Source organism: Mus caroli, chromosome 1 (genome assembly GCF_900094665.2).
Source record: "Mus caroli chromosome 1, CAROLI_EIJ_v1.1, whole genome shotgun sequence".
In the NCBI taxonomy this organism is placed as follows: Eukaryota; Metazoa; Chordata; class Mammalia; order Rodentia; family Muridae; genus Mus; species Mus caroli.
Window position 1 is genome coordinate 990,115 of NC_034570.1, and position 9,869 is coordinate 999,983.

Below are 9,869 nucleotides of genomic sequence, written 5' to 3' on the forward strand. Positions count from 1 at the left end.
ATCAAAAACACCTTGGGTAAGAAGGTTCTATTTGTCTTGCAGCTTACGGATCATTATTGAATTAGGCCAGAGGAATGAGTTGAAGCAGAGGCTGTGGAAGAGTGCTGCTTACTGGCTTGCACAGCCTGCTTTCTTGTACAAGCTAGGACTACCTGTGCAGAGGGAACACTGCTCACAGTGAGTTGGGCCTCTTTGTCAATCTCTTAAGCAAGAAAATGGCCCCACAGTTGTGCCTGCCAGCCAACAGAATGGAGGCAAATCCTCCACTGGAATTCTGTTTTCCCACATGAATTCCCATGTTTATGAACACGACTCAGCTAAGTGTATGATTGTTCCAAAGTGGTAGGCCTGCCATGCTCCCTGCTGCTGCCGCTGCCTCTGCATTGCTCTTCTGTTATGCCCTGTCCTCACTTACCCATTGCCTTCACTATTGCATCACCTCCCTAATTTCGGCTCTCCTTTGTGCTGGTACTCAAAGTTGAAAATTTCTAAGAGCTGAACTTGTCACCAAACTCATCCCCTTGGGTTTTATTTTGCCTGTTTAGCTATATTTCTACTGATTATCTGTTACAGAGAGGACATTGAATATTCAGATGCCCTCTGTGTAGGAAAGCTCAGGTCATTGAATATTCAAAATTTCAAGATGAGGCTGTGAACATAGTCCAGCAGTAGAGAGCTTGTCACAGCAAGAGTAACACTAAATTCAATACTTAGCACCACACACAAAAAAAAAGACATTTCAAATCATATACACAACATTCCCACACTGGGTCTACAATACTTTGAGGCTCAATATAGAAGTTCCATCATGTTCTTCAAGTTGGGGCCTGGCTGTTGCCTGCAACTGAGACCCTAAACAATAATTAACATAATGTCATTTTTTTCTTTTTTGATTTTTTTATTAGATATTTTCTTTATTTACATTTCTAATGCTATCCCGAAAGTTTCCTATACCCTCCCCTCTGCCCTGCTCCCCTACCCATCCACTCCCACTTCTTGGCCCTGGCGTTCCCCTGTACTGGGGCATATAAAGATTGCAATACCAAGTGGCCTCTCTTCCCAATAATGGCCGAATAGACCAACTTCTGCTAAAAATGCAGCTAGAGACACAAACTCTGGGGGTACTGGTTAGTTCATATTGTTGTTCCACCTATAGGATTGCAGACCCCTTCAGCTCCTTAAGTGCTTTTTCTAGTTCCTCCACTGGGAGACCTGTGTTCCATCCTATAGATGATTGTGAGCATCCACTTCTGTATTTGCCAGGCACTGGCATAGCCTCATAAGAGACAGGAGTTCTGAGGTGGAAAGTCTGTGCAAACATCTGAAGATCAAGTCTGCCTCCTACATAAACAATTGCCCCTTAAACAACCAGGTGGTATGGATTTCTTAGCAGGCCCTAGGCTTAAACCAGTGCTAGGTGAGGAATGGGAGGAGCTGCCTTCAGCACCTAGGAAAGAACACTGTGGATGTAAATTTTTGTCTATGACATATTCTGCTCTGAAAGTTCCCTTTAGACTCCATCCTTCATTGCCTTATAGACTTGCTTTAACTCTACAACTTTAGTAAAGATACTAATATTTCAGCAAACATTCTCACTATTCACATAATACTTTCCAGGGTTAAACATTGGACACTTTTGTGACATATCAAGCAGACAGCATGAAAATCAGGCATAAAATTGATAGTGAAAGATTTACTGAGCCATCAATGAGTAGCCCACGATGCAGCCCCAGCGAAGGACAGGACCTGACAGTAACACGAGTGCTCAGCAGCAGCAGCAGCAGCAGCAGCAGCAGCAGCAGCAGCAGCAGCAGCAGCAGCAGCAGTTCACTCCTAAAGAACATCAAGAGCAGACAGATTACCTTTCACAGGTGAAGATGGATTCTGAGGAGCTGCCTGGATCTTTGACGATGATCTTCTCACAGTACCAGTATTGGGATTTGTCACTGGCCTCACAGTGCAACAGCGCCTTCTGTAGGTTTCCTAGAGACACTGCTTCGATCTGAAATGCATCAATCTGTTGGAGAAAAGCCCCATGGAAATAACTAGAGTCCAACAAATGATAAATGCTGGCAATAAGAGTAGCCGAAGGCTTCCAGGAACAGCACAGGTCTTGAAGAGAGATGTTACCACAGTTAACAGCACAGTGGGTATTAAAGAAAGGAAACATAAGCAAATTACTTTCTATCTATTAAAAATGTATTTCTAGCTATTTTTTCTTTCCAATATTTTCTTTCATTGGCCTTTCAGATGTGAAAGAAAACTGTAACCAATGAGGGTGCTTCTAGCTGCAGACCCTGAGAAGCTACTGTTTAGGAAGCACTGGCAGCGTGGCCCTTCCCATGTTTGCAGATACCTGCAAAGGCATGGGGGACCAACGTGCCTGTCTCACTTTTCTCCCCTTCTCTGTTCAGTATTACCTCTCATGTGCCTTCCTCTGTGATACTGTGCTGGAGTTTGTTGTGAGAGTACCCTGTAATCTTCATTCCTAAATACAATCAGTTTATCACATCAAAACTCTGCTGACCTTTTTTAGAGATTTAAGACCTGGATGAAATGTTCTTCTGGTTAGAATAAAGAAGACTCCTCCCCACTGCCCTTCCTCAAGACTACTGGTTTATCTGAGGAAAATGCCATGAATTGAATTAAATTGTACAAGTGTCAGGAAATGACAGCTGTCTGTCAGTTACTGTTACTCTATTTCTTCATTTAAAAATCAAAAGAAAACTGTGGACTCGGAATTTCAAGGACTATGCAGTATTAGCTGTGGTCCACTCTGTGACCAAGTTAAAATTTCAACTTAGTCACTGCAAATATCTGGAGCCTAAACTGTGGGTTGGTATTGCTAAAAAAAAAACCCAAAAAACCCTTATCTTGCTTCAGCTAGACTAAAGCTGCAGAGAGTTCAGTGAGGATGTATCTGTGATTTGTTAGAGTTAATTTTACATCCAGCCACTTTGGTGAAGTTGTTTATTAGCTGTAGAAGCTCTCTGACAGAATTTTTTGGGGTTGCTTATATGTACTATCATATAATCTGCAAATAGTGGTATCTTGACTTCCTCCCTCCCAGTTTGAACACCTTCGATTTCCTTTTGTTGTCTAATGGCTCTGGCTAGAACTTCGAGTACTATATTGAATAGGTAGGAAGAAAGTGGGCAACTTTGTGTTTTAATAGAATTCTGAGTTTCTCTCCATTTAGTTTGATGTTTGCTATTGGTTTGCTGTATATTCCTTTTATTATATTTAGGTATGAACCTTGAGTTCCTGATTTCTAACATACTTTTATCATGAAGGGGTGTTGTATTTTGTCAAAGACTTTTTCAGCATGTAGTGAGATGACCATATATTTTTTTTTAATTTGAGTTTGTTTATATAGTGGATTACATTGATGGATTTCCATATATTGAACCATCCCTGTACCCCTGCTTTGAAGCCTACTTGATCATAGTTGCTATCATTTTGATGTGTTCTTGAAATTGGTTTGCAAGAATTTTATGGAGTATTTTTGCATCAATACTCATAAGGGAAATTGGTCTGTAGTNCTCTTTCTTTGTTGTTGTTGTGAGTTTGTGTGTGTGTGTGGTTTAGGTATCAGTGTAACTGTGGTTTCCTAGGAAGAATTGGGTAGTGTTCCTTCTGTTTCTATTTTATGAAATAGTTTGAGAAGTATTGAAATTAGATCTTTGAAGAATTCTGCACTGAAACCATCTGGCCTTGGGTTTTTTTTTTTTTTTTTTTTTTTTTTTTTTGGTTAGGAGACTTCTAATGGCTGCTTCTATTTCTCTGGGGCATAATGGGGTTGTTAAGATGGTTTATTTGATCCTGATTTAACTTTGGTACCTGGTATCTGTCTAGAAAATTATCCATTTCATCCAGATTTTCCAAGTTTGTTGAGTATAATTTTGTAGTAGGATCTGATTTTTTTTTTTTGGTTATGTCTCGCTTTTCATTCCTGATTTTGATAATTTGGATACTGTCTCTTTGCCCTCTGGTTAGTCTGGTTTATCTATCTTGTTTTATTTTCTCTAAGAACCAGCTCCTAGTTTTGTAGATTCTTTGTATGGTTCTCTTTGTTTCTACTTGGTTGCTTTCAACACTGAGTTTGATTATTTCCTGCAGTATACTCCTCTTCAGTGTATTTGCTTCTTTTTATTCTAGAGCTTTCAGGTGATCTGTTAAGCTGCTAGTGTGTGCTTATTCTAATTTCTTTATGGAGATCCTTAAGGCTATGAGTTTTCCTCTTAGCACTACTTTCATTGTGTCCCAAGAGATTGGAAAGTTTTGCCTTCATTTTCATTGAATTCTAAAAAGTCTTTTATTTCTTTATTTCTTCCCTGGCCAAGTTATCATTGAGTAGATAGTTGTTCAGCTTCCATGTTTATGAGGGCTTTCTGTTGTTTTTGTTGCTATTGAAGACCAGTATTAGTCCACGGTGGTCTGATAGAATACACAGGATGAATTCAATGTTCTTGTATCAGTTGAGGTTTGTTTTGTGTCCATTTTTTGAGAAGGCACCACGAGATGCTGAGAAGAACATACATTCTTTTGCTTTAGGGTGAAATGTTCTGAAGATATCAGTTAAATCCACTTGGTTCATAATTTTATAGTTTCTCTCTGTCTGTGCTTACTTTCTGTTTCCATGATATGTCCATTGGTAAGAGTGGGGTGTTGAATTCTCCTATGATTATTGTGTGAGGTTCAATGTGTGCTTTGAGCTTCAGTAACATTTATTTTACAAATGTGGGTGCCCTTTCATTTGATTCATAGATATTCAGAATTGAGAGTTCCTCTTGGTGGATTTTTCCTTTGATGAGAATGTAGTATCCTCCCCCATCTTTTTGATAACTTTTAGTTGAAATTCTATTTTGTTGTATATTAGAATGGCTATTCCAGCTTGTTTCTTGAGACCATTTGTTTGGAAAACTTTTTCCAAGCCTTTTTACTTTGAGTTAATGGCTGTTCTTGTCACTGAGGTGTGTTTCCTGTATGCAGCAACATGCTGGATCCTGTTTACTTATCCAGTCTGTTTGCCTATGTCTTTTTATTGAGGAATTGAGGACACCAATGTTGAGAGATATTAGAGACCAATGATGGTTGGTTCCTGTTGTTTTTGTTGTTAGAGGTAGAATTATGTTTGTGTGTTTCTCTTCTTTGGGGTTTGTTATAGAAAAGATTAATTTCTTGCTTTTTCTTGGGTGTAGTTTCTCACCTTGTGTTGGACTTTTCTTCTATTATTCTCTATAGGGCTGGATTAGTGGAAAGATTTTGATTCAATTTGGTTTTGTCTTGAAATATCTTGGTTTCTCCATCTATGGTATTTTCAAGTTTTGCTGGGTATAGAATCTTGGGCTGGCATTTTTGTTCTCTTACAGTTTGTAGGACATCTGTCCAGAATCTTCTGGCTTTTAGAGTCTCTGTTGAGAAGTCTGGTGTAATTCTGACATCTCTGCTTTTATATGTTACTTGACCTTTCTCCCTTACCACTTTTAATATTCTTTCTTTGTTCTGTGTGATGACAGGAATTTCCTTTCTGGTCCCATCTCTTCAGTGTTCTGTAGGCTTCTTGTATGTTTCTGGCATTTCTTTCTTTAGGTTAGGGAAGTTTTCTTCTATAATTTTAATGAAGATGTTTGCTGGCCCTTTAAGTTGAGATCTTCACTCTCTTCTATACTTATTATTATTAGGTTTGGTTTTTTCATTGTGTCCTGGATTTCTTGAATGTTTTGAGATAAGAGCATTTTGCTTTTTGTATTTTCCTTGACTGTTGTGTCAATCACTTCTATGTTATCTTCTACTGCTGAGATTCTCCCTTCTATCTCTTGAATTCTTTATCTTTATGAAATGAGAATTTAGATCTGAATCTTGCTTTATAGGTGTGTTGGGGTATCTCGGACTTGCTGTGGTGGGAGAACTGCGTTCTGATGTTGCCAAATCAAATTGGTTTCTTTTACTTATTTTCTTATGCTTGTCTCTCACCATCTGGTTATCTCTGGTGTTATCTGAGCTCAATGTCTCTGACTGGAGCCGGTCCTTCCTGTGAGCCTTTGATCCTATGATCCTGGATGTGTCCATATATCTGGGGATTCATGCTGCAGCTGGGGTATGGGATGTGTGGATACAGATCTAGAGCAGAGTCTCTGCTCCCAGCAGAGGTGGAAACCAGAAGGTCCACAGGTCTTTAGCTGGGCAGGGAATCTGCATCCAAGGGTCCACAGGGGTCCCAGTATGCCAGGTATTGGGGCAGAGTTTGGGGATCTCACCTGTGCTCCTGGGATGTGTCAGATACCCTGGGAATCAAAGTACAACTGGAGTGTGGGCTGTGTGGGTGTGGAACCTGGAAGGCATGAGAGTCTTTGGCTGGGTCACAAAGTTACAGTTATGAAGTAGCAATGAAATAATTTTGTGATTGGAGGTCACCACAACATGAGGAACTGTATTAAAGGGTCATAGAATCAGGAAGATTGAGAACCAATAATCTAGAAAAGTGCTGAGTTCATTAGGAGCATGTCCATTTATATTTTCCTTTTACTCTTTCAGCTCAGCTTGTTTATCTTACACTTCTAATTTAATGCATTTTCTTTGTTGTATTGTTCACTATAGATTTAGCACATCCCATTTGTCTTTCAAGAACAAACTCAAAAAACACTTTAAAAATGAACAAAAAACAAGACTCTTGAGGAAGTAATCAGGATACTTGAATTAAAGGTGCTCTAGAGCTCAGCTGAAGACAGACAAGCACCTTTCCCTTCTTAAAGTTCACATGGCTACATCAAAGGGAACTTTGTAGAAACTTACCTGTCCTCTTTGAAACCGTACAGGCATGTTGGATCTGTGCAACAGTCGAAGACCAGAGTCTCCCCTTTCCCCATAGAGACACAGGGAGACTTCAGACTCAGTTTTTGCTTGTTTCAACTGTCCCGTATACACATCAACATGGTATCTCACCACTGACAAAGCAATGGGGAGAGAAATCAAAAGGAAATCTATTGCATTGGAATTTAAGCAAACAGAATCTAGATCTACATGTTTTCTGACAATAGCCAAAAAACTTGCCTGGCATATCCGCTGTCTCTATTTCAACCTACTGAAAAAACTTTGACCCTTGCAATTTAATTTTATTTCTAAATAGACATTTTTCAGATGGAGACATAAAATATTACTTAAAAGGCTAGTATACAAATGACATAGAAATATATTTTATCATTAGCAGGGAGAGAGACCTGATTTTATATGTAATGTCTAATGTTTAAATGATGCCAACAGTTCTGAGGAAATAAATCAAGATTGCAGTGATAGGTGAGTGGCAAGGTGGCTTGAAAAAAAGCCAGACAAGGCACAAGGATGACATTTCTTATCTTCATAGCCTTAGTTTTTGTGACTCTCTCGGGATCATAAGAACTATTTTGAGATATGCGTAATCCCATACCCTCCAGTGACCAAAGCTGTGACACTGAATAAGTCACTTCTTAGTGAGTAAAACAAGAATCTCAGAAGCAGAAGAAATAGTCTCCAAATGCATAGTTCAGAAGTTAATTCAAGCATTTACAAACAGTGAACATATGCAACATAGGCTACCAAAGATTAATAACACACATGGAAAAACAGGCTCTCCTTCTTTCATTACAGGAAGCTCACAGACAATGTCCCCATCAGCCTGGTTCCGAGAAAGACACACATTTGCAACAAAATTTAGGGTCTTCTTGCTCTTCACATTTTCCATTGTCACCTGGGATTGAAAGGAACAAGGGCCAAATAGAGTGATTTATATTTTCTCATACATCTCTACATACAAACACACCACAAGGGTTGCTCAAAGTGGCCACTATTGTGGAAGGACGATTGTTGTTAGCAGTGGTTGGCTAGCAGCATTGGCCAGATCTTTATTTTATTNTATGAAATATTTGACATATATTTTGCTAAATGACTTATTTTCAAAAAATAATTCTTTAACCATTACCAAGCAGTTTGGTAAAATTCTCACAACTTTATCCATACTAAAATGTGAACTTGGGCATTTGAAATGGGGCTCTGTCCAAGCAAAGACTCAATTTCACCTGTAGCAAATACCAAGGAAGTAAACTGCTGGAGAAACTCAAAAGGAGAATATCTTTTCATGTTAATAACCAAAGCAAACTACACAACAAAATGATATAAAGTTTCTAACACCTTGCAAGTACATTCTGACACATGTAGGCTATAGAGAAGCCCAAAGAATGCCTGCTCATCCTAGCATGGCTGCAGGGTCCTTGCCTCCCTGCTAGCAGATAATCCTCAGAAAGCTTGCTCCTTTGGGCTGTTTTCCCATGTCTTTATATCCCGGTAGAGCACTACAGAAGGAACTTCACAAGTGTTTGTCTTTTGAACTACATAAAGGATGAAATGCCCATTTTATGATAAGATCCCAGTTAATGGTCTCTAAAAGGCCTCATCTCCCCTTTCCTCCACCACTTGTTCTGCAAGAGCAACCGAGGTCACTGTCCAGAACTCTTTCTCAGACTCCTCTGCTAGACCCACTATCCATTTTATTTCAAAGCTCCTACATTATACAGTTCTACTCACCCATATCACTTATGGTGCCCCTCCCAGTGGCCACTTTCTAAATCCCTGCCTTCTACAAGTTGAACACATAAAATTGGAGATACAAATCAAGGACTGACACATCAGTGAGAACATGTGACATGCTGTCCTCTTCTTTGATTTAATACACGTGTTTTCCCTTCTATTTACCTGCAAACTGAACAAGTGCTGAACAACTTTCATTGTAGGAATGCACTGCATTGTCATTATTCAGTAATCAGTTAATGACACCTAGACTGATAACATTTCCCATCTATTTAAAATACAGTTCAGTCTCCTTTAAAATCCAAAGTCTCCCTCATCCAAGACACTAGGACCATACGGGTAAAAGGTTGAGATAGGCTCTAGCTTACTTCTCCATGTTCGATTGAGTTGTTTGGGTGTGTCTGCAGCAATCCCCCGACCCCTGCAGTCATTTTTCAGAGAACAACCCATTGTCTTAGAAACAGCCTGGGTTATTTGAAGATTTCCAGGGACCCCCTTCACACAATTGAATGCATCCCAGTCCTGATACTGGAAAATTCATTTAGTGACAAGTGACTTGGGATCCTGCCACCCCCATATTTAGGAGACCTCATTAGGCTCACCTTCATATATTTGAAGAGTTCCCACAGCAATAGGTTTCCATATTGTCCCTCAAATGCCTTTTAATTCTAGCTGTCTCTCATCACATTCCCTTCCTCAACCCTTTGTTCCCTTCTCTCCCCACCAGATACTACAATTCACATCATACTCTGCCCCCAGTCCACCCGTAAAATCCATTCTATTTACCTCTCCAAAGGAAGATCTGTATGTCTTCATAATCCCTGCCTCTATACCTAAGCACTCTGGGTCTATGGATTGTTGGTTAGTTATCATTTATTTAATGGCTGAAATCTACATACAAGTGAACATATACCATATTCATTTTTCCAGATCTAGGTTATCTCACTCAGGATGTTTTTTTTTCCTAGATCCTGCAGACTAGAAACATAAACATCAGTCCAACCACAAAATCTATGACTTGCCACATGTCCTTCCTATAAGATAAGCTAGGGGAATCATGGCATACAAGTTGTGGGAATAAACAATCAATATCTGATTTTCACTTTTCACTTTTCACTCCACAAGATGGAACCTGTAGCTGCCTGCGGCCACACTAACTGGGTTCCTGAGTGGGAGGCAGGAGCTGCATGGAAGGAAACGGTGAGAGAAATAATGGAGGCCAAGACATGTTTCTGTTTAAGGCCCCCAAAGTTTACCAAGAGTCTGTGCTTATAAAGGGATGAGGCCCATCCCTCCCTCCCCCCCCC

The 9,869-nt window shown here is 39.7% G+C and overlaps 1 protein-coding gene across 1 annotated transcript in view; it reads right to left on the reverse strand.

Annotated features, from left to right (window-relative positions):
• The window catches only part of LOC110310329 (oxygen-regulated protein 1), a 268,949-nt gene that overhangs the window by 23,671 nt on the left and 235,409 nt on the right, over positions 1-9,869 (reverse strand). The window contains exons 20-22 of the mRNA XM_029485010.1: positions 7,594-7,726; positions 6,796-6,947; positions 1,863-2,017 (exon numbers count right to left, since the gene is read on the reverse strand). Of these exons, the coding sequence (XP_029340870.1) occupies positions 1,863-2,017; positions 6,796-6,947; positions 7,594-7,726 (440 nt within the window). The remainder of the gene's footprint in view (positions 1-1,862; positions 2,018-6,795; positions 6,948-7,593; positions 7,727-9,869) is intronic.